The sequence below is a fragment of the Neofelis nebulosa genome, chromosome 1 (genome assembly GCF_028018385.1).
Source record: "Neofelis nebulosa isolate mNeoNeb1 chromosome 1, mNeoNeb1.pri, whole genome shotgun sequence".
Classification (NCBI taxonomy): domain Eukaryota; kingdom Metazoa; phylum Chordata; class Mammalia; order Carnivora; family Felidae; genus Neofelis; species Neofelis nebulosa.
Window position 1 is genome coordinate 115,938,183 of NC_080782.1, and position 24,739 is coordinate 115,962,921.

A 24,739-nucleotide genomic window follows, 5' to 3' on the forward strand; every position below is an offset into this window, starting at 1 on the left:
AGCCCAGGGTACTGGGAGTGGGGACAGTTTTTGGCTGGACCCCAGGGAAGAAAGGCCACCGTGGCTTCTTAGCTTTTAGACCTATGTCCTGGGAATCTGCTCTGGAGAGCAGTGTGCAGCCTGCTGAAGGAGATTCTGAGGTTCCCACACCCTTTATTGGCAGGCAACACTGACTCCTAGGACCTACCTCGGTCACCTAGAACACAACACAGGGCCCCTACTTCCCTAGCCCTCAAGGCAACAAAAATAAGTGTGGAAAATTATAAAAGGAGGTTACTGGGAAAAGAAGAAAAGAAAAGAAAAGAAAAAAAAGAAAAGAAAAGAAAAGAAAAAAGAAAAGAAAAGAAAAGAAAAGAAAAGAAAAGAAAAGAAAAGAAAAGAAAAGAAAAGAAAAGAAAAGAAAAGAAAAGAAGGAAGAAAAATGAAGCGTTAAAAAGAGAAGCTTCTGGGAAAGGCAGGAAAGCAGAAGATGGGAGGGAGGAAGGGATGAAGCAGAGGAGGGGCCAGGAGTGTGGCATTTTCCAACTGTCCACCAGAAGACATTTCAGGCTTTAATGAATGATTAAGGGAGGAGAAGCAGAGGGGAAGGTCTTCATCTCTGAAACCCACTCACAGGAGCCAGCTGGGACTCCTCCTCTCTCCCCGGACATGTAATTCTTGGGTTTTATGTTCAAAAGCCTCATCCAGGTGTGAAACAAACAAGATGGGGGCAGGAGGCAGGGGACTCATTCCCTTCCCCCTTCCCCTCATACAGAATTTGAGAAGATCCCTCAGTGGGAGGTGGGCAGATGGCCACAGAAAAGAGAACAGTTGTGGGGTATGAGGCTAGCATGTCCCTAAGGTTCACAAATGCAAAGAAACAGGTAGAAAGGACCCCATCTGGAACCCTGGGGGACAAGGGGCTCATAGAAATGCCTGAGTCACAACGAGATGGGGTGGGGGAGACAGGGCAGAGAGAGACTACTACAGATGGATCCAGTGTATCCCTTGCATTTGGTCCCTATCTACTCCCAGTACAAAGGTGCAGATTCCCCAGCCTGCTGCTCCAGACCTCCTGCATTCCTCGCCTTGTCAGCAGACACTATTCTGTACACGAGGCGTGAAGAATTTGGGGGGGGGGGGTGTAAAGGTGCTGCAAACACTGGAAATTTCATGAGGAGAAAGTTCCAGAAGAGCTGCACCACCTGCTTGTGCCCAAGGTAAGGACACAGCAATTGGCCGAGAAAAGTGGTAGATGACCCAACAGGTGGGGTCATAGGCATATCCCTGGACCAGCATTAGGCAGACACCAAATGGGAGACAGAACCTGCTGCTCCACTGAATATCCTGTGGCATTCAGAATCAGTCCCAGACTGGATGGGGGTGGTGGGAAAGGGAGGGAAGGCCAGTCAAAATCCTGACTGTGACTGAGCTATAAACCCAAAGCCACTCACAAATCACCAAATTGGGCTTAAAATGTCATAGGCTTGTGTCAGAAATTAAGTTTAGTTATAGGAAAGTAAAGTGATATTTTTGCACATCTGAATTGTTGGCTTGTGAAGTTCATGCCTGCTACTCAAGTACTGACTTCTCAAATTCTCCTATAAAAACGGACACCAGCCTTTCTGGCTGGCAAATGCTACGTTCAAGGCACCTTGGCTGCTCACTCATTGCCTGGCCTTCCCAGATCTCACCAGGTTCTCAGAGACCTCCCCTAATAGCCAGATGAGTCAAAGCCACATATTAGGAAATCATCTGCCATCACTGCGGTTAAGGTGCCAGCCCAGGGCCAGCCATCAGTCCCCAATTCTCAGCAACTGAACCCTGCCATTAGCACTTGGGCTAAAGGCTCCCCTGACGTGTCATAAGCTCTGTGCATGGCCAAGGTGAAGGAAGAGGAGTCCTGGGTCTGGGCAGCAAAGTTAGAGTAGCATGTTTCCACACCCTGCTCAGGTCCTTCAGGAAAGAGGCCTTTGAAGGAAGCTTTGTAAGCATTTCTAGGCTGTGAGCTAGCATGAGGGGCCAGAGATCCTGTACAAAAGCAGTGCAGTGTTTGGTGCCTTTCTACTCCCAGGTTTGAGTGCAAGATAAAGGGCCAGCAAAGTCCTCTGGGAGCTTTTCAGAGCTGGGCAATGACCTGAAGATTGGGGCAGACCTGCTGGCCCAGCCTGGAGTCCACTCCCTAGTGCCCTGCTGAGATCGATTTACTAGAGGCCAATGTGCTGTGAACTAGGGGCAAGAGTCCTGGGTGGAGGTGTTGCTGCAGACACTTGAGATTTTATGAGGTTAATGAGGAGCACACCATCAGGAAGGCCACTCCACCTCCCCTGCCCCTATATTGAGGGAGAAACAAAATCTCAAAAGTGAGATCTCAGGGCTTCCTTGGAGGTAGAACCCAGAACCCAAAGGAAATCAAGGTAAAGCGAGAGATTCCCACCTCCTACCAGACCACTGTCCTCTGGCAATGGGGAAAGTCTGCTGGATCTCTGAGGAGCAGCTCAAGCAAACGTTGTGGCAATGACCTAATTCCTAGGGAAGGCAAGATATATCCACCTTAGGGGCTCCATTGTCCCTTAAAATCATCATGTCAGAGACCTCAGTGAGAGCTTGTTACCTGAACAAAAGAAAATAAACACTTTTCCTCTGCAAAATGCTCAGCCATACCACTATCCCTTCTTCTCAGGCAAGTTACACATCTGTGCCAACCAAGTTCAACAAGCCACTCAGGGATGTGTGACAATTTCTCTAACACAAAGCAAGGATGGGGAGACAGCCACGGAAGCTCTTCTGGCTAAGCCTAATACATTCTGTCTATAAGAGTTACCCACACTACGACCCAGAGAGATTCAAGTCACAGTAACAATTAGACTTCCTTTTTGGTTTGCTCTGGAAGTTTTTCAGACGTGAGAAATTCTCTGGTTGTCACTGAATTTTTCAAGTATGGATTAGGTTCTCCTTCTTCACAGATACAGTCTGGCCCTAAATTCGGAACAGAAGAAAGAAGCTGCTCTGTGGTTTCTAAGCAGATCCCCTCTGGTATTCTAGAACACAGTTGTTGGGATTTTCTCTGTGGAATCTCAGTTGAAATGAGAGGACAGTAAGGCCGATATGGAGAAGTCACATATTCGTTTTTTTCCTCTCTCAAAATGTTTTCCTGACCCTTTCCAAGTTCCTCTGTGGAAACGTCTTCCAGAAAATTCTCAAAGTTCACCACCAACTTGTCAATAAGGTCTCTGGGGGAAGAATATGGTTTTAGAACTCTGTCTTCTTCCATATTCACAGGGTCATCAGATTCCTTCAAATTTATCTTATCCTGAAAAAGAGAAAAGGATACCCCCAATGATCATTTTGGAGCTACACATGAGGTAGTCAATAGGCTTGGGACAACCAATGTCTCACCTCTTGACCAGTCCCCCACATTCCTTCCAGAGACCAGAAGTGATGGCCAATCACCTCCATATGCCCTTCCATAAGAGCATGGCAACACTGGCCCATTTCCTGAGAATGGCACAAGGTATTCCATTTTTTTCTTATAGAGAGCTCGAGACTATTTGCCACACAATCTTAAGTTCACAAAACTACAGTTCAGATGGGAATCAAAATTAGAACTCTTACAGATGCAAAAACTACAATCATGAAGACAAATGACTTGCCCAACATCATCAGAAAAATCGAAGGTGGCCTCCTAGGCAGAGGCAGTGTCTTTAACATCTTTGTATACAAAGAGTCTAGCTCAATGCCTGGCATTCAGTGAGTAATATATGCCTGCCATGGAGGCCAGCCCTATGTTACTCAAAAAGCATTTTCGAGGCACCTGGATGGCTTAGTTGGTTAAGCGTCCAACTCTTGATCTCAACTCAGGCAATGATCCCAGCATTGTGGGATCAAGCCCCTTACTGGAGCCTGCTTGGGATTCCTCCTCTCCCTCCCTCTGCCCCTTCCTCTATCTCTCTCTCTCAAAATAAATAACTTTTTTAAATAAATGAACACTTTAGACATCTGACAATACTGCCTATAAATCTGTTTACTCTCTTCATAACTTTTAATAAGTAGCAAATAAGGTAATACACAGCTGATACAGGAGAGAACAGAAATAACACAAATAACAAAAATTTAAATAAGTAAATAAAAATGTCCATGTTTAAAAAAGATTTCTGAGTTGAAACAAATGCTAATACTAAAAATTCCAGCATCAAGCAATACTAGAAACAGTCTTTAATACAAATTTAAAGGTGATATTTGACAGGGCTTGTTTTTACTTAACTAAGAAATTATACCTTAAAACTTTCAAAAGAGTTTTCGATTTAAAAACTTATGAAATTTGGGGCACCTGGGTGGCTCAGTCACTTAAGTATGCCACCTCAGCTCAGGTCATGATCTCATAGTTCATGTAAACCCTGTAAAATCTCAGCCCAGGACTCCTAACCTCCATCACTCTTCGTTGTCTTTTACAACCAGCCTCCTCAATGATTCCTTAACAAAGACAGGACTGTTTACCTTGAAATCATCTCCACGCCATGTGGCTATGCTGCTTTCAGCAGGGTTGGGGACATCGGGCCAACAGAGGTGCTTCAATCTGCTAATAATATTTTAAAACAGGAAGTGAATTAAAGAAGTATATTACTCACACTGCATGGCTATGCCAAAAGGATGGAGCTTTGCTATAGGGAGTTGTGTGGCTCCCTAATAAATAAGGTCAAGCTTCTGACCTCCTGACAGAAACTGGGAAACAAAGTAACCTGGGGAGTGAAACTTCAAGTCATCAATGGGATGTGATGGAAAGACACCTTTCTTACCCTCCCCTCCCCCTCATCTCCACCCCGGGTCTTGATGCTGAAAATCACACCATCACAGAACCATGTCTTTGAGATATATTCTCCAGGAAAGGTAACACTCAAAGCCTTATAAGATACCCATACTTTAGTGCAGTGATTCTCAAAGTGGGGTACCATCCAGCAGCAGCAGCAGCAGCAGCAGCAGCATTACCTGGGAGCTTGTTACACATGCAACACGTACAAGAATTTGGCTGCTGACCTGGTTTCTACCTATGGTTGGAAAATGAGGTTGACATTCACTTAACCATAACTAAGCATAGCTGCTTGGCAGAGAAGGCCCCAAACTGCACAATTCTGGAGAGAGAGGTCTATGAGGGAGGGAGCTCTTGACCAGCATGACAGTATGAGGCTGTCTGTGGAAAGAAAGCCTATGACCCTGAGGATGAGTTTCCTTTCCCATAGTGGCCAGGACAGGCAGGACAAATGCCCCTGTAGCCAGCCCTCCAACACTGCACCAAGAGCAAGGAACAAGTCTGTGCTGGGCACACTACTGGCTAGTAATCTAATTCTATGGGTACGCTCCCTAGTCTGCCTGGGAGAGAAGCTAGTGGCCTTCAGCCTTCTTGCTGCTGCCAGATGCTGAGAGAAAGGACCTTCTCCCTAATTTTAGTCTCAGATGCCAAATACAGAAGATAAAGCCTGTGGGGCAGCTGGCAATCCCTTGGCCTAAGCCTGGTGTATGGGGCTGTGGGGGTGAGAGTCCTCTTGTTTGGTCAGAATTCTGATGAGCTATAGGGTGTAACATATAATAAACTCCATAAATATATGCCAAATTAATAAATGAAACAACACTCCCTTAATGACAGAGAACACTCTTCCACCCATGATGTCTTCCACCCCTTTCTGTTGCCTATAACGCCCATGCTGTCGCCTATAAACTCACTTGGGCTTTTTGAGACCATATGCCACTGACAAGATGATGAGAATAAGAAGGCCACCTCCAACCAGAGAAGTTATAAGGAAAATCTCAAGGATACCTTTGGGAATAGGAGAACAAATGTCAGTTAAAGTCCTCACTTTCTTAACAAATACCAAAGATTAACTTTTTCTTCTAGTAGCTTAAGCAACACATTACTTATGAGTTTTCTTTCAATTCAATTGAATTTGAATTTATTCATTAAAAAAAACCCTGGTATTTATGGCTCCTCATCCAGTTCTCTTCTGCCTGAATAATAGTGACAGATATTATGTTCACAAGGTTCAGTCTCCAACCTTTTTAATTCAGTACATATTTATGAGCACTTACCATTTGCCAAACACTGTTCTGGGTAATAAAATAAACAGCAATAAGCAAGAAATACAAGATCTCTACTCTCATGGAGCCTACGTTCTGGTAGGAGGATTCAGACAATAAAAAAAGATTATTTCAGATATAATAGGATATTAGACTGTATCCAAGGTAAGGTTGAAGAAAAGTTAGTAACTTTAGATAGGGTGGCAAAGGAAGACTTCTCTGAGAGGTGAAATTTGAGCTAATGTTAATAATGAGAAGAAATGGCCATGCAACAATATGGAGAAAGCATTTCTGGCAAAAGGAACAGTAGATGCAAAAGTCGCAAAGCAGAAAGAAGTTAACACAGACAGAAGCAGAAAGAAGTTAACACAGACAGAAGCAGAAAGTTGTAGGAGATGAGGTCAGTAAACAACAGTGTGTGAAGGATCCTGAAAGCTATGGGTAGGAGTTTGAATTTTACTTAAAATACAACAGAAGCCACTGGTGGGTTTCAAGCAGGAGTCTAGGGTTTTAAACTCTGGCTGGTGTGTGGAGAGTAGACTGTAGAGGAACAGAGACAGAAGGGAGGAGATTTGTAATGTGTAGACAAGTGTAAGAAACATCGACGCTCCAAGGCAGGCTCTTGCCTTAAATATGACCCATGGAGAAAATTCTAGCAGATAATGCAATTTGTGCCCAGTGTTGTGAAAATAAAACAGGATTTTTAAAAGACGCTAAAGAACAATATCAAAAACCTCCAAAAAGGCAGTGTTAGTCCATAAAAATAGAACGTGTTGTGTAAAAAACACAATCCCATATTCGTATTTTCCAGAGGCATAAATATATTTTTATTCTTTTAACAATGTAATGAGCAAGAGGTTTTCAAGAGTACTTAAGCCAGACTATTTTTCACTTTTACTGTAAAAATTGGCAATGTCCTTTCACTTTTAATGTAAATAATTCTTAAAACAATTCGAATATATCAAATCAAATCTCTTTCCCTCAAAGACTTGAGAAAATTAACATATTTCTGTTTCTCCCATTCCCCTTCTTTCTTCTTGATCTCTCTTCTCATTTCATCTTTTCCTCTTGAATATTTCCCATAACCATCATACAACACTATACAGCATTTTATATTTTGTTATTTATTACATTTTTCTTGCTATTTTTCTAATCTAAAAACTAATAAGCAGAACATGTCATGTATGTTTTTACTCAAAAATCTTCACAAAGGATAGAGGTTAAGTTACTTCCTGTGGGCCAGTGGTGCTTGTTCAACCAAGGTTTTCCCTCTAAGTCCCCATTGTGCAGTAACCTGTGACACAGAGAAACTGGTGACTATGAACTTGGGGACAGCCTTGAAGCAGGAGCTTGTTTGGACTGAGAGTAAAGTTGGCATTAACTTGATCTCTTCACCTCAAGATAATAGGGGGCTATCCATTAGGAAGGAGCAAAATGACCACTCTTTTTCAATTCAGCTCTCAATGTGCCTGCTCTCCCTATTCTCTCCTCACACATACACCTTCCAGGAAGGCCAGTGAGCCACAGGGTAGATGGTTCTTCTATGTACCACCCTTTCATTTGGCTTCCCCCTGCCTTTGGAAAACATCATCACTAACTGGCCTAAGAGAAATGCCAAGAGGACTTATCCAAGGCTTGAAGGAAATACTCACTAATTGACAATGTCTTGAAATTTATCGTGGTGCCGTTGATCCCCCCAGCACTGGTGCTGGCCATGACTTGAAGACTATAAGAGGTCTTTCGTGTTAGGGACTCCAGATCGTACTGCAGGATGTTGGAGTTAACTGTCTTGACTAAAGGAAAAAGATGGAAGTCAAATGCCAGAGCCAAGGCCAAGTAAAAAAAAATGCCAGATCCAAGGCCAAGGAGTGAAATAAGAGCACTGGAACCTGTACCTCTAAGCCAGCCCATCTCATACCCCAATCCCTCTATCCATGTTGTGCTTAAAATTAGCCTATAAAGATAGATCAAGGACCTAAACATAAGAGCTAATATTATAAAACTCTTAGAAGACAAACACAGGGTAAATGGTGGCCTTGAATTTGCCCTTGTTTTCTTAGGTATGATACCAAACACATAAACAACAAAAGAAAATAGATTACTCTGGACTTCACCAAAATAAAAGCTTTTGTGCATCAAAAGACATTATCAAGAGAGTGAAAAGACAACCCACAGAATGGGAATATATGCAAATCACAGATTTTATAAGGAACTTCTATTGAGAATATATATTTAAAAACTCCTAGGACTCAACAACTGAAAGGCAAATAACCCAATTTAAAAATGGTCTGGGGGGTGCCTGGGTGGCTCAGTCGGCTAAGCGTCTGACTTCGGCTCAGGTCACGATCTCGCGGTCCGTGAGTTTGAGCCCCGCGTCGGGCTTTGTGCTGACAGCCTGGAGCCTGTTTCGGATTCTGTGTCTCCCTCTCTCTGACCCTCCCCCGCTCATGCTCTGTCTCTCTAGGTCTCAAAAATAAATAAACATTAAAAAAAAAATTTTAAATGGTCTGGGGCGCCTGGGTGGCTCAGTTGGTTAAGTGTCCGACTTCAGCTCAGATCGTGATCTCGCGGTCTGTGGGTTCGAGCCTCACGTTGGGCTCTGTGCTGACAGCTCAGAGCCTGAAGCCTGTTTCAGATTCTGTGTCTCCCTCTCTCTGACCCTCCCCTGTTCATGCTTTGTCTCTCCCTGTCTCAAAAATAAAGGTTAAAAAATAAATAAATAAATAAATAAATAATAAAAATGGTAAAAAAAAAATTGAAAAGACTTTCTCAAAGAAGATCCTTAAATGACCAATTAGCACATGCAAAGATGCTCAGCATCATTAGGTATTAGGGAAATGCAAATCAAAATCACACTGAGAAACCATTTCATGCCCACAAGGATAGCCATAATAATCTTTTTAAACATAAAATAAGTGTTGGTAAGAATGTGGAAAAATTGGAATTATCAGACTTTGCTGGTGGGCACATAAAATGGGGCAGCCTCTATGGAAAACAGTTCAGTGGTTTCTCAAAATGTTAAGCCCAAATTACCATATGACCCAGAAATTCCACTCCTAGGTATATGCCCCAAAGAATTAAAAGCAGAGAACTCAAACAGGTATTTTCACACAGATATTCATAGTAGCATTAATTACAGTGGCCAAAAGGTGGAAACAACCCAAATGCCCATCAACTAATGAATGGATAAATAAAATGTGGGATATCCACATAATAGAATATTCTTTAGCTATAAAAAGGAATGAGATACTAATAAAAGATACAGGATGGATAAACTTTGAAAACAATATGCTAAGTAAAAGAAGCCAGGTAAAAGAAGCCTCATAGTCTATGATCCCATTTGTATGAAATAGCCAGAATAGGTAAATCAAAAAGACAGAAAACAATTTTGTGGTTTCCAGAGACTGTGGAAAGAAGACAATGCCAAGACACTGATTAATGGCTACCAGGTTTCTTTTTGGCATGGAAACAAGTAGAGATGATGGTCACACATCATTATCAGCAAACTCAATGCCACTAAACTGTGCATTTTCAAATGTTTTAAGTGGTGAGTTTTATGTTATATGTATTTTGCCATAATAAAAAATTTTGCCTAATTTTAGGAATCCATGCCCATCCCTAGGATATCAGGAGATAGTCTGGATTCAAGGAAAAAAGTATGACTTGGCAGTGGGCAGTAGGAGTCAGGATAAAGGGTCCTGCACCGAGCTAAGTGTCACTACTCTACTCTTTAATCCAAGCACACAAGTCCATTCCAGACTAATGATGGTGAAGCTCCCAGGAGGCCCACTTGTTCACAGCCTAACGAGGACATATTATATCAACTCCTGTGGTTCCTACAAGACTGTCACTTCACTCTCATTTGACTCCACAAAACTCAAGAGATAGGTACTCTTGGCCTCATTATCAGAGATTCTCAAAGAAGCTAAGTGACTCATGCAAGATTATAGGGCACCAACCCCTAAGGCAGGTCTATCCATAGCACGTTTGGGTTTTAGGGAGTTTCCAACTTGGCTATAAGCACACTTACAGAATTCTTTTCCATCTTCAGCTTGGTAAAATATGGTGTAGTTGGTGATGAAACCATTTCTTTGACTCTTGGGAATCTCTTTCCATGTGATTGTGACTGTCTTCACACCAATGTTGTCCGCCTGGGTCACAGGACCTGCTGATGGAACTTTACAGGACAGGGATAAAAACAATAAACACTGAATCACAGTGGAGTAGATCCTTTCCCCACAAAGGCTCTGGCTAGTACTGAAAGCGAAATCAGTGCTGGAGGTGGGAGGTAGGAGCAAAGTAGGTAAATGATGAATCATCTTGTTTGGGAACACTGTTTTCTGGAATTATCCATCTCGAACAGAAGAAAAGCAGGGTCAGAGGCCTGCAAAAAAAAGTACTTTCTTATGGCACTCACTCTCATTTTGCATTCAGTTTCTACTCATATCTGTAATAGCTATCATCAAATATAGGTGAAGGATATGCCCCCATGGGCTACCTCTGAGTGACAGGATGTGTTTTCTAACGTGGAGGAGGTTAACTTCCAAAACATAAAGTCTGAGAAGTTCACCAGTAAAACCCTTGATTACAATTACACAATTAAAAGTAATTTTTTAGCATCTCCAACTTATGATTAACTCTGCAAAGTCCCTAACCCGGTCTTAGCTAAATGTTATTCTGCCTACAGGGCTATTTGCACAAAGTTTCTTTGTGAATTTGCACAAACTATTTCAACTCTCTGGGCCTTGATTTTCCATTTATTAAATCAGGGGCCTGGACTTGATGATCTCTAACTTCTAGTCCAGCTTTGAAATTCAGTGGATCTACAACTTGACCACATTGTGTCAAGCATATATAGCTTACCAGAAGCTGAAAGAAGGTGCAGCATAGCTAAACACTAAGGCAACTGTGAATGAGCTACAGACATCCACAGCCTTGTCTGGATGTTGGATAGCACCCCCCCACTCAGTGTTTCCTTGACCCACAGGGCCTTTTCATACATACTGCCTTCTCTGACATAAGCCTGGATGGAAAATGGCTTGCCCACTCGATCTTGCAACACTGGATACACAGAGATGTTATAGCACCAGAAAGGTTTTAATTCATCTGTAAATAAGAAAGAGAGACAGAAAACAAGCCTTACTTCAGGGCATGGCAAAGGAGAAGAACCACTAAACCAACTTACCACTACAACTTACTAAAGATGCTCTATTTCTCTACAGTTTCCACATCCGGAAAATAAGGAGGTTAGGTTGGATGGTCTCTAATGTCTATGCTAGTTCTAAAATAGAACTTTTAAAATTAATTCTAAGAACCAAGTCTGCACCAGTGTGATAAAATGACAGAGACATCCAGGAAGGGAAAAGAAATCCGTCCCTCCTCCATCATGGATTTTGATACCTGATTTGGTAGCAATGCAGAAAAAAACTGAATCCTTCTGTTAACAGCACATCACCTGGTGAATTCAGATATCATGAATTCTAGCTCCTCTGTCTTCCTGCATCCCTGCATGAGTATAAATCCTTATATGAGTGCTATTAAGTATTAATAAATGGCTGGACTGACAGGATTAGGAGGGTAAAGCCTCACTTATCTGTGATCAGTGTTTGTTGGGATGGGATATAAACTCTAATGTTATCCCCATGATCAAGACATCAGGAAGGGCTCTCTGATGGTGGTGTTAACATGGTGTTTTCCACCTGGAAACAGGCCAGATACCTGGTGTGATACCCATGACTTCCCAACACAGCCTCACTGGGAAATGGCAAGAATGTCACTTCACTAAGCTTGCACTAGCTTTGTCAAATGCTATTAACCACACCTACAGCTTTGACGTCAAAGTTAAAGATTTTAAAACTGATGGAAATGAAACTGAATCCCACAAAGAGGGAAATTATACGGTTCATAATTGCTACCTTGCTTAATTGTCCAGTTTGTAGCCTGAGACACAGATTCCCAGGAAAAAGTGGAGGGCTCTGAGTCCAAATCTGGAAACCACTCAACCATCCATGTGTCTACCACTGGAGCAGAGCTTTGCCACTCCACCACCAGCTGGTCCTGAGTGAGGCAGGCCTGCATGGCCTCAATGCACTGAAATGCTAAGAGAGGAGAAAAAGAAGAAAGAAAGCTACCCAACTCATTCTCCAAATGCACCAACCACACTGGCATGCATTCACTGCCCAAATTGTAAAGAAGATCAAAGTTCAGGATCTCCACTGCAGCCTCCCTTAATGGTGCTGTTTCAACCCTTTTTATTGTATCTCTTTTCTTTACCCCCAACTTTGATGTAAGTACCTTCTTAATTTTTCCTTATCTCTGACAAAATTTACCTGTTTCCAAGAAAGGATCTCACTAGAGAGTTGCTGACTCAAAAGACTCACCTTCCACAGGTGCCTCTGCAAATAAAAGGAAAGCAAGCCTGAGACAAAGAATGAATCTCTAAAGACAGAATTTCAGGCACCAGGAATTTTATGGCTGGGAGCTGGGGACCCTAATATCATACCAGGGAGGTGGCTTCAAATTTCAACTGTCTAGGCTAGCCCCACACAACCTGCCTATGGATTCCTCTCCATAGGGCAGTAAGAATTGTATCTGTACCAGAAAGATACAGACACACTCATTCAAAGCACCTAGGTATAGACCGATATGCCAATGACAACATCTTCTGCAAGCCCAACAAAAAACCCATGTCTGGATAAGGGCAACGAGGATTCCTTTAATAGAAAAGTTGAACATGTGACTTCAAGTACAATAGTTAGGATTTCATTAGAATCAGAGGGCTATCTTATTGAAAATTTTCTAAATAAGCAAAGAGAGGAGAACTACTAGAGGTACAGTATGGCAGAGAAGGGGTGGGGCTCAGAAGATCACAGGATGTGGCTCTCCCCTCTCCTCCACTTCTTATCACCCACAACACACCTGAAGCTTCAAAACTGGAACAGAAAATATGCTTAAATGAACACCAAAGACAATCTTGGATAAAGGCAGAAAAGGAGGCAGTGTCCCTCAAAAAAATAAATAAATAAAAGACCCTTCTGAAGCTAGAAGCCTAGGCCAAATGTAGGAATTTGATGTGGAATCTGGGGTATTGAATCCTGCTATTTCTAGGCAACAAGCCCCATGAGGCTGTGTTCATATTTAGGAACCTCTGTTCTTGAAGGCCAAAGTTCATGAATCCTTTTCCCAAACTGGGCCTTTATGAGACACTCCAGCTGCTAGTCCCATAAGCAAGGCCAGGTAATTTGTCACCCTGAAAGGGTCAGGAAGGGCAGATGAGGCATGAAGAAAATGTGAAGCTGGAGTGAGGACAGGGGCCTGAGCATTAAGCCCTTGTGACCCCTAGAGCTCCTGTCACTCCCACCTCCTACCCCCTCACCCCTGCTCATAGCCTGTACGCATCCTCAATTACCATTGAAGTCAGGCCAAAAGGCATTCCTAGAGCATCTGGAACCCTCCCCAGCCTCTTGTAGCAGATAATATTCATGCTCTGTGATCTTCTCAATTCCTTCTTACTGTTTTTGTGTATTTTTCTTGGTTGGAAGAACTTTGTAATATAACTCATACTCCAGAGTCCCCTTGCAAGGTCATGCTGGAACCACCTTCCCCAGGATGTTTATTACAGATTTTACCTGTTATGGCTTGAACTGTGTCCCCCAAAAAAGATATCCTCAGAATGCAACCGCAGAATGCAAGTACCGCAGAAGGCAACCTTATCAAGAAATCAGGTTGTTGCAGATGTTAATAGTTAAGATGGTAGGTCCTTAACCCAGTATGACTGGTGTCCTCATAAGAAAAGTGGAATTTGGACACATAGACAAAGAGACAGAGGAAGCTGGCCCTGTGGAGACCAGGCAGAGAGTGAAGTTATGCTGTCACAAGCCAAGGAATGCCTAGAGCTTACCAAAAGCAGGAAGAAGGAAGGAATTCCCCTAGATGGTTCTGAAAAAGCATAGCCCCATCAACACCTTGGTTTCAGATTTCTAGCCCCCAGAACAATGGGATAATAAATTTCTGTTGTTTGAAGCCACTCAGTCTGGTACATTTCTATAGCAGCCCTGGGAAGAACACACTGCACCTTTGGCCTGGCCTTCCCTTCCCTGACGTTGCTTCCTTCACTGCCTTTTCTGGTCTCCCTGGAGGCAGTTTCTCAGTTATTACTTGCACACAAATCTTAACCTGAAGACAGGAGTGAGTGTTGATTCCTAAGCCCACACCTTTCTTTACCAACACTGGCTATCAGAGGAACAGGAGTCAGGTCGAAAGAGCCAAATATGCTGCAGGGAAGAAGAGAACAGCCCAGGCTCTGGGCCACAAGAGTGTGGAAAAGGTTCAATTAAGCCATAAGTCAACCTTCAAAGGGCCTGGGTAGTGTCAAAGGGTGCTGAAAGAGAAGTTTCCTAATCATCACTCTGCTGTATGTATACTAATTGCTGAATCCTTCCATTATTCACCAAGAACTTTTGAGCACTTTCTCCAAATACACCATACCCCCAGGAGCAGGAGAAAATCCATATTCTTCTGGGGAGAGGGGGAAGGGGCTTTGACCACTAATACCTTTAAGTTCTTGTCGTTTGCATGAAAGCAGTCACTGTGGGCCATCACATATAGTCCTCAGGTGCTATGGTGCCTCACCTTCGCCAGCTGTCCTAGCCTATCCTCAGCTCTTCCCCAAGAGTTCAACCTCCTTCTGACTCCCCACCACAAAATGGCTGTGCTCTTCTGGGCCCTGCCTCAGATCACTCCAGAGTCACCTGCTGGCTAAGATCTTTTAAAACCCAGAGAATGATCAGACCAGATGGAACCTGAGGTGTATCTATTCCAAACCCTTATTTTAAACATGGTAAAATGGAGTCCCACAGAGGTAAATAACCAGTTCAGTGTCAAACAGCATCAAATCCAAGGTTCTGAATAAAGCATATTATATAAATTTGGATCGTGGAGACCTGTGTTTGAATTCCACCTGAGAAACCATGGGCAGATTCCTAAGCTCTCCCGAATCTCAGCTTCATCGTCTATGAAATGATTCCACAGCATCTACCTCATGGGTCATTTCAAGGCTAACATTAAACTGACCTATGTCATCTTATCACAATGCCTAACATATACTAACAGTATATGATAATTATACTTAAAGATTGTTATAGTTATTACAATTATAACTATTCTCTACTTGACTCCATTTTATTAAATAAAATTCTGTAAAGCATTACTTTATTATATGTCTAAAACAGGGGTCTTTACACTTTCTCTGTAAGAAGCCCAATAGTAAATATTTTAGGTTTTATAGTACACATGGTCTTTGTCACAACTATTCCACTCTATCACTGTTTCTTTTTTTTTCTTTTTTTTTTTTTTTTAACATTTATTTATTTTTGAGACAGAGAGAGACAGAGCATGAACGGAGGAGGGTCAGAGAGAGAGGGAAACACAGAATCCGAAACAGGCTCCAGGCTCTGAGCTGTCAGCACAGAGCCCGATGCGGGGCTTGAACTCACCAACCGCGAGATCATGACCTGAGCTGAAGTCGGACGCTTAACCGACTGAGCTACCCAGGCACCCCGTATCACTGTTTCACAAAAGGTGATACAAGGAAATGTAAACAAATAGGTGTGGCTGTGCTCCCATAAAACTTTATTTACAAAAACAGGTGCCAGGCCAAGTTTGGTCCACAAGCTGTAGCTTGCCTACATCTGGTCTGGGATCATTATAACTAATGATCACACCAATGCTTCTGACACAAATCAAGTACCTTCAGAATTGGGAAAAATAAACAACAAACCCTATGGGAATTTAGCTAAAATATATTTCATAGTATTTGTGAAGTTGATAATCCATGTCTAATAAAAATTTAATGAGAAATTGTATTAACAATGACAATAGTAATAATTAGCATTAAATAAAGCATTTTATTTATTTATTTTAAAATGTTTATTTCGGGGCGCCTGGGTGGCTCAGTCGGTTATGCGTCCGACTTCGGCTCGGGTCACAATCTCACGGCTCGTGAGTTCGAGCCCCGCGTCGTGTCGGGCTCTGTGCTGACAGCTCAGAGCCTGGAGCCTGCTTTGGGTTCTGGGTCTCCCTCTCTCTCTGCTCTTGCCCTGCTCACACTCTGTCTCTCAAAAAGTGAATAAACATTAAAAAATATTTAAAAAATAAAAATAAATAAAATGTTTATTTATTTTTTAGGGAGAGAGAGCAGAGGACAGGCAGAGAAGAAAGAGAGAGATAGAGAGAATCCCAAGAAGGTTCCTCGCTGTCAGCTTGAACCGTGAGATCATGACCTGAGCCAAACCAAGAGTTGCATGCTTAACTGACTGAGTCACCCAGGTGCCCCTAGGCAAAGTATTTTATTTTATTTTAAATATTTATCTTTTTTATGAATATAATTTATTGTCAAATTGGCTTACATACAACACCCAGTGCTCATCCTAACAAGTGCCTTCCTCAATGCCCATCACCCATTTTCCCTCTTCTCCACACCCCTATCCACTCTTAGTTTGTTCTCTGTATTTAATAGTGTCTTGTGATTTGCCTTCCTCCTTCTCTGTTTGTACCTATTTTTTTTTCCCCTTCCTTTCCCCCATGGTCTTCTGTTCAGTTTCTCAAGATCCACATACGAGTGAAAACATATATCTGTCCTTCTCTGACTGAATTTGCAGCAGCGTGGATGGAACTGGAAGGTATAATGTTTATTTATCTTTGAGACACAGAGAGACACATAGACAGAGTGAGAGGTGGGGAAGGGCAGAGAGAGAGGGAGACACAGAATCCGAAGCAGGCTCCAGGCTCTGAGCTGTCAGCACAGAGCCCAACGTGGGGCTCAAACTCAGGAACTGTGAGATCATGACCTGAGCCAAAGTCAGAAACTTAACTGACTGCACCACCCAGGCACCCCTAGGCAAAGCATTTTAAATATACAATCTCATTTCATCATCACAACAGCTCTATGAAGTAGGTGTTACAATAAAATAACTCCATTTTACAAGCAACTAAGGTTTAGAGTTTAGATAACTTGCCCAAGGTTTGCAGTGCCTAGATATTGTAGTGAAAAAGTAAAGATATAACTACAGGGCTGTTGGACTCCCAAGCCTAGGTTTGTATCCCCTATTCTTTACTGCCTTCCACTCCAGGGCAACACCAAGAAATTGGGATTACTATGCAGCAGTGCCTCTATTAACAAAGAATGTTTATTCAATGACACATGCATTTGTCAGAAACCTCATCACTAGGGGTATTAGATTATTAGATAGGTAGTAGATAGATAGTATCTTGGAAACTAGGATTCCAGGAACTAAGAATGGTGGAGAATGATATTAAATACTAAAATAATGTCAAGTGTAGCTCAAATGTCATGTATACAACTGACCCTTGAACAACATGGGGTATCAGGGGCACCAACCCCCTGAGAAGTTGAAAATCTATGTATAACTTTTGACTCTCTCAAAACTTAACTACTAATAGTCTACTGTTGACTGGAAGCCGTACTGATAACATAGTTGATTAACACATATTCTGTATGTTACATGTATTACATATTGTATTTTTACAATAAAGCATGCTAGAGAAAAGAAAATGTTATTTAGAGAGTGATAAGGGAAAATACATTTATAGCAGTGTACTGTAAAAAATTTGCCCGTAAGTGGACCCACCCAGCTCAAACTCATGTTGTTCAAGGGTCAACTGTATATAGGAGTTCTAACATGAAGCAAGGCAAGAAATGGGTTAAGTTTAAGGAGAAGAGAAAGAAAGGAATATAGACAAACAATTCTAGAGCCAGTAGTGCAATGCCGGAGCCAGTCTAGGTCTAAGTAAAGAGAAGCGGAAAAGTGCATTATCTGACTATGATGTGTTTCAACAAATAGTTACTGAGCACCTTTTGTATGCAAAATACTCTATGCCTTTTCTAGCTGTTGGAGATGAGGGAAGTGGTGTGAGGAAGAGGAAAAGTAGGAAAAGAAAAACAGAAAATTCTCTCCACTCATGGAACTTGTATCCAATTGAGGAAAAGATAGGCAACAAAATAAATGAGAAAATCTATAGACTGAGAAACATATTTATAGAGAAAAATAAAGTAGGGGAGAGGAAACCCCTTGCCTGCAATTCCTTGCATAAGAATCAAAGAAGGTATTTTATTCCAAAATGGAATATAAAATATGAGTTTGCCTAGGAGCAAAACTACTTAATCAAAAGTGTAATGAGTGGCTCCTGGATGGCTCAGTCAGTTAACTGTTCAACCCTTGATTTCAGTTCAGGCCATGATCTCACAAGTTCTTAACATTGGGCTCCATGCTGACAGCATGGAACTTGCTTGGGATTCTCTCTCTCCCTCTCTCTCTCTCTGCCCCTTCCTCCCTCCCTGCCCCCCAGTGCACACACACTCTCTCTCTCTCTCGCTCTCTGCGAAAAATAAATAAACATAAAAAAAAGAGGAAAAGGAAGAACACAGAAGAATGAGCAAATGAAGTCTGAGACATAGTCAACACTGTGAGGAGAAAATCCCAAATATAGAACTTCTAGGTGTGTGACTTTGTCTCATACGACTTTATGAAGTCTCTGATTTTCAACACAGGCTTTGTTCCAGGCTCATTAATTACCACAAGAGTTTGCTATCCTCACCATAACCTAAAAAGTTCCCACTTCATTTTCATTTTGACTTGAGAGAAACACAACCCTTGAGAGCAGAGGGATTACTTCCTGGCCAACTAGATGGGGCCAGACATCTAAGTAGAAGTTTACACTGTACTTACACTTTTCATCAATAGCTGGAATCCTCAGGGTGGCCACCGGAGATTCCCCAAGAGAATTATAAGAAACCACACAAACCCAATAGGTCTTGCCTCCCAGATACAGTTCAAGCTTCTCGTTAGTGGTGTTCAATGTCTTTGTGAGGTTAGGTCTGTTTTCTGGAAAGTACCATATGTTGTAGCCAAGTGCCTTCTCCAGGACTGGGGCTCCACTTGCCTTCTGAACCCAAAGGAAACAAAATTTATTGCCAAAAACAAGAAAAGACAGGACAGGCAGTGAAACTGTGATAAATGGTGAGGATGAGGGGTGAAGGGTAATGTTAATTATTAAGTTCTAAACTACAATTTAGGCAATTACCCTTCTGGGATTAATAACACACCCTGTGCTGTGATATTAACCCTTCAAAGGCCAAAAGAGATTTGCTAAGTGGCCCCTTGGTATCGGCCCTTAACGTAAGTCTAATTCCATGAGGCTGAACTAGGAGAATGCCAAGCCAATGTAAGGAAGTCACCCCCATATTCTTTGGATGCTTATCTTTCTTTCTATCTCACAGGCACAGGACAGTATAAATTAAAAATCTGAGGCATTCCCTCCAAGAACCCCAATTCTGTTCTGGCCCTGGGTAATCTCTTGTCTGGAAGCTTAGAAGGGTTGGAAAGTATTTATATTGCTGCATAAAAAGCAGCATGCCTCCTCCTTTGAGGAGGGAGCTAGTTTCCCTAGACCAGGCACATCAGGTATCCTAGCGAAGAGGCCTGAAACATTCAGGTCCTAAATCTGTAGTGAGAAGCCTAAGGTGACCCCAGGGGCTCTAAGCCAAACTCCTATCTGCAGCCTTGAACTTGAACCTACTAACCATATGTTTTGCCTAGGAATCAGCACACTGAGTATTCCCCAGGAATTATAGGGCTTTTCACTTGTTCAGTTTATGTTACTGATAACACACCTGGATAGAGTAGAATGACTGAATGTAAGGTCAGACAGGACTTCAGAAGTCACTTTGTCCCACTGACATTTCAGTTCAGGAAGTGACATAGAGGCTTCCATGACATAAAAGGTCAGAAACTCCCTGATGACTCGGAGTCCTTTAACTCTTGGGATAATTCATTCTCTTTTTTAAGTAACAGCTTTATTGAGATATAATTCACATAACATAAAATTCACTATTTTAAGGTATGCAATTAAGGATTTTTGGGGTTTTTTTTTAGTATATTTGCAGAGTTGTGCAATCTTCACCACCATTCAGTTTTAACCAATCTTTGAAAACCAACTTTAATTCTTAGAAAACTCTCCTGCTGAGGCAAAAGAAAGACCAGTTTCCAGGTGAGGAGGAGAAGGAGAAAGGCATTCAAGTCCATTTCATCTATTTCACATGTTGGCCTACTTGACCCAACACATGTGGCTGCCCACATGTGGAAATGGGCCACTGTTTGCTTTCCCTCCCCCAAAATAATGTTGACAGAGTGATTTGTTTCCACACTTAATCACTGAGAAAGATACCACGACATCTAGGATTGATTCTTAAAGATTTCCCAGTGACACTGGTTGTGCCCTCCCTGGCCTGTTGCCTCTACAACCCAAGGGTGCCCATGGCCCTGGGGTGTGAAGGGAGCAAGGAAAGGTAAAGGATGCTCCAGTCCTGACATAACTAGGAGCAGAATATCATTTGGTAAAGCAGGTGGTTTCTCCATTTTCAGAAGTATTTTAAACTTGCCTGGACTTGAGCAAGCATGAAATAATATGATGACTTATGCCCTGAGAACTCTGGACACTAATAAAGAGTTCTGATATTTTACTGCTCTATTCTCTTTTTTCTCCCCACTAACTCCCCAGTCTTTTCTCTCCTGGTTCCTGGCTGCATTTTTCTTTTCTATTTGCCCTTTCCCTTTCCTGTTTATTCCCTTTTCCCCTCCTTTTTTTCCCTTTTTCCTACCTGCTCTCTTCTTTATTTCTCCTCTTCTCTGCATGCTGCCCCCACCTTCTCCTTTTGTCCTCAATCCCAGGCCTCCATCCTAGGAAGGACCATTTGGCCCCTGCTCTGTCCTTGCACCCCAGTGTATCCTACTTGCCCTATGTGCAATATATGTTTTCAATCACCTCAGGACACATTAGTGAGCTGATCCAAAATCAGTGTTCTTCTCCAATGTGAGGGTGGGTGCTATGCAATTTTACACTGCCTTCTAATGCAGCTAGCCAGGGGTAGGTGGGGTCCCCAGAAGGTCAAGGTGCCCCCTGCACTTTCACTTTGTACCTGTCTTATATGTTAATGTTTCAGTCCAAGGAAGAGAGGATGCAGGGTCTGCAATTCATGTTTAGGCCATCTGTAAGATAACCTAGAAGGCTTTGTGAGCTGGGAAACCACTGTGAGATGTGGGGCATTATAAAGCCTCTAGGAAAGGAAATTCAGGAGGTAAAAGTTGAAGAATTACTCTTCTTGGAGGTATAAGAGACCAAGGGTTTGAGACAGAAAAAACAACATAAGGAAATCACCTTCCACATCAACTGCACTAGCCTTCTTCCATCTACTGTGGTGGGTCTCAGGACTCTCCACAGATCCAAGCCATGTGGAGCTGTAAGGAAACAAGAATGAGGTGCTCAACACAAGACGGAAGGAAGCTACAACTGAAAATGGTGAGATTAGCTGGGCTGTCTGTTAAAAATGCAGTTAGGAAGCATTTGCTGGAGGGAGCCAGTAGGGGGAAGATGGTCAGTGGAGGGATGGCAGCATTGCAACAACCAATGATGTCTTCATTTTGTGGCCAAAGGATTGGCATCAACTAAAAGTAAAAATTTAAACAGCTCTTGGATCTGATGACTTAATGTAAGGTAAAAGAAAAGTACAATAGACCCTATTATAATATTATTTGTCATTGAAATCTGGATTGAAATGTAACATCTCATGTCCTATCATATATAACATCTACATACCTTACAGCTGGGAATGACACAGATAACTGACAAGGAGATAGATACATAGGGGTACCTGGATGACTCAGTCGGTTGTGACTCTCAGTTTTGGCTCAGGTCACGATCTCATGGTTTCTTGAGAGTCCCGCATCAGGCTCTGCACTGGCAATGTGGAGTCGGCTTGGGATTCTCTCTCTCCCTCTCGCCCTCTCTCTCTTCCCTTACCCCACTGTCTCTGTCTCTCCAAAAATCAATACACTTTAAAAACATTTTTTTAAAGGAGATACATAGAGATATATTATTATATTATATACACTATTATATATACTATATGGGAGTGGGGATGAGAGAGAGCACAAAAGATCTTCTCCCAAAAAGGATGAAACTGTATACTTAAAATGTTATAAAATCTAAGAAAGAATTAAAGAATAAAGGGACAGAGAAATCATCTTCACTAGTTCACTTGAGGTTTAAACTGAATGATCTTCATGGCAAAAGAAGGAAAAAAAGATCATATTGAATTGTATATTTCTCATAGCCTATTAAAAAACAAACATATGAAGGGGTAACTATTTCTGATTATGGGTACTGAATTAATAAATGGAATTTATCATATGGATCCTCTTAAAAAGATATAGGGTAACCTAAAGGCCAACGTCTGCAATCAGAGTTGAGCAAAAGTACAGAAATATGGCATGTGTACCTTATATTTATCTTCTATAAAATGCAAGGGCACAATGTTAAACCTGATTTATACATTTCTGTGGTGAATAACATAATCCAAGACAAGACAGTTTAAGTGTATTAACTTTGGATAATCTAACCATACAGGGATAATTTCAAAATGCTGAATGTCTGATTTAAGAATGATCTACACACTTTAGCCATGAGAAGAGAGCAGAGAATTGTAAGGAACTGTACCAAAGCCTCTAATCTGGAGAAGGAATGTCTCTACTTGAACATGCAGTTGATGAACTCTGAACTTTCTCTTGAGGAATAACATAGCTGAAGATACTGTAAGCAGGTCTGCAGAGAATGGGGTCAACCACTCAGGCTAAGATCTAAACTATTTTAGCGCTGACAGACTGTTTTCAGGTATCTGAAATCACACTTCAAGTGACTGGGTGTCTTAAAGTGAAATTACTGAACTCCAACTGAAGACAACTCTGTAATGTAGAAAAAAGATCCAAAGGGCAATTAAATCTTGTCATCAATGGAGAATCACATTTCTACAACTACTCCTGTCTACAAGCCAATGAGATGTGAGCAAAGGCAGAGTTCAAGTTCAGAGTCAGTTAACCAAATGAGCCAACCAACAGCCCCATAAACTGATTATTAAATAACCAATCATTCCAGACACTTGGTTAGAAATATGAGTGAAATTCTCCTTAGATTTATCCCATTTAGTTTAGATTTAGTTGTAGTACGAAGTGATAGCAAATGGATTTAATTAGGCATTTTCTCCTTTCACTGAGGCCACTATTTCCTGCAGATAAAGTTCGAAGAGGAACAGTCTTACTAATATAGATTTCCCATAGGTGCAGCTTTTAGTAAAACCACTACCTAAGTAGCATGTATATCTTCTGCAATTAACAGCCAAGTTTCCGTTCACCATGAGCTAGTAATGGACTTGCAGTATAATCAAAGTTAGAAAAGTGATAATTCTGGGGGTACCTGGGTGGCTCAGTTGATTAAGTGTCCAACTCTTGGTTTCAGCTCAGGTCATGATCTCAAGGCTCGTGAGTTTGAGCTCCACGATATGGCCCATGCTGAGAGCACAGGGCCTGCTTGGGATTCTGTCTGTCTCCCTCTCTCTCTGCCCCTCCCCTGCTTGTGGTTCCTCTCTCTCAAAATAAATAAATAAATTTTTAAAAAAGTAGTAATTCTGTATTCATAAAAGAGCAAAATTAAATTTTTCCAAATCCATAAAAATATCTACATATTCAAAGACATTAATTCTTTGGACCCATTAGCAACAATTTGATGCTATGTTGTTTCCATTACAATCTGATAATACCTACAACCACCACCAGTTAGACACTTCACATACTTACTGGTGTCTTGCTGAAGACCAACAATAAGAATGTTTAACTTTTGGGGCACCTGGGTGATTCAGTCAGTTAAACTCCTGACTCTTGATTTTGGCTCAGATGATGATCTCAAAAGATCGAGCCCAAGTTGGGCTTTGTGTTGACAGTGTAGAATCCCCTATTTGGGATTCTCTCTCTCCCTGCCCTTCCCCCTCTCCAATCAAAATAAGTAAACTTTTAAAGAAACAGAAGAGTCAACTTTTAGCAAGTGTCACTATACCAAGCATTTTACCTCAATTATCTCATTTAATCTCTAAAGCCCTATAATTAGGTACAGCGGTATTATTATCTCCATTTCTGAAATACAGAGAAGCGAAGCTTCTAACTGGGCAGTGTTACAAACTTTTAGGAAATAAAGCCAGGATCAAAATATAACTACATCTGTGTCATGTAGTAGAAATTAGGATTTGCTGGGGGCTGGGTTGTGCATTTCATCAATTTTCTCTGGGATCCTTTAAAAATGAAGAAAAACAAAAGTAAAAGTTCTATAGTGATGACTATGATTTATAAGTGTTGGTTTGATTCATTTAGCCAAAGGCAGAGAACACCAGCATCTAGTGTTCTGCTAATTAATAACAGCCAAACTAGCCGAAATAATACATCAGCTGAAATGGTAAATCTTGTTTCTGGCAGCAAAACAAGTGGATAAAATGGACATTAGAGAGTTGGCTGGGCTGTCATGAGTTAAATTAAGACACGAGCCATAATGGTACCAGGAGATCACTGGAGAGAAGACTACCAGCTACAAAGAGGAGAAGGGCAGTGCAAAACATGATTACACCTGAAGTGGAACTTAATCCCCCAGACCACCTGCCAAAAGGTGTAGCAAAGGCAGAGGATGCTTTGCTCAAAGATAGTGCATGCATTGCATTTGAATTTTTTAGAAGGGAGGGCCCAGTTAAGACAACAACTGAGTAGTCCAAGTGATTACAAGCAATGGGCCATTTTTT

General features: G+C 41.8%; 1 protein-coding gene across 1 annotated transcript in view; it reads right to left on the bottom strand.

The window, feature by feature from the left end:
* Positions 1 to 1,218: 1,218 nt before the first annotated feature.
* The window catches only part of IL31RA (interleukin 31 receptor A), a 67,180-nt gene continuing 43,659 nt past the window's right edge, over positions 1,219 to 24,739 (bottom strand). Inside the window, exons 7-15 of the mRNA XM_058732324.1 lie at positions 21,283 to 21,362; positions 18,795 to 19,011; positions 11,964 to 12,146; positions 11,053 to 11,154; positions 10,079 to 10,225; positions 7,701 to 7,841; positions 5,698 to 5,791; positions 4,477 to 4,558; positions 1,219 to 3,292 (exon numbers count right to left, since the gene is read on the bottom strand). Of these exons, the coding sequence (XP_058588307.1) occupies positions 2,843 to 3,292; positions 4,477 to 4,558; positions 5,698 to 5,791; positions 7,701 to 7,841; positions 10,079 to 10,225; positions 11,053 to 11,154; positions 11,964 to 12,146; positions 18,795 to 19,011; positions 21,283 to 21,362 (1,496 nt within the window). The 3' untranslated portion in view covers positions 1,219 to 2,842. The remainder of the gene's footprint in view (positions 3,293 to 4,476; positions 4,559 to 5,697; positions 5,792 to 7,700; positions 7,842 to 10,078; positions 10,226 to 11,052; positions 11,155 to 11,963; positions 12,147 to 18,794; positions 19,012 to 21,282; positions 21,363 to 24,739) is intronic.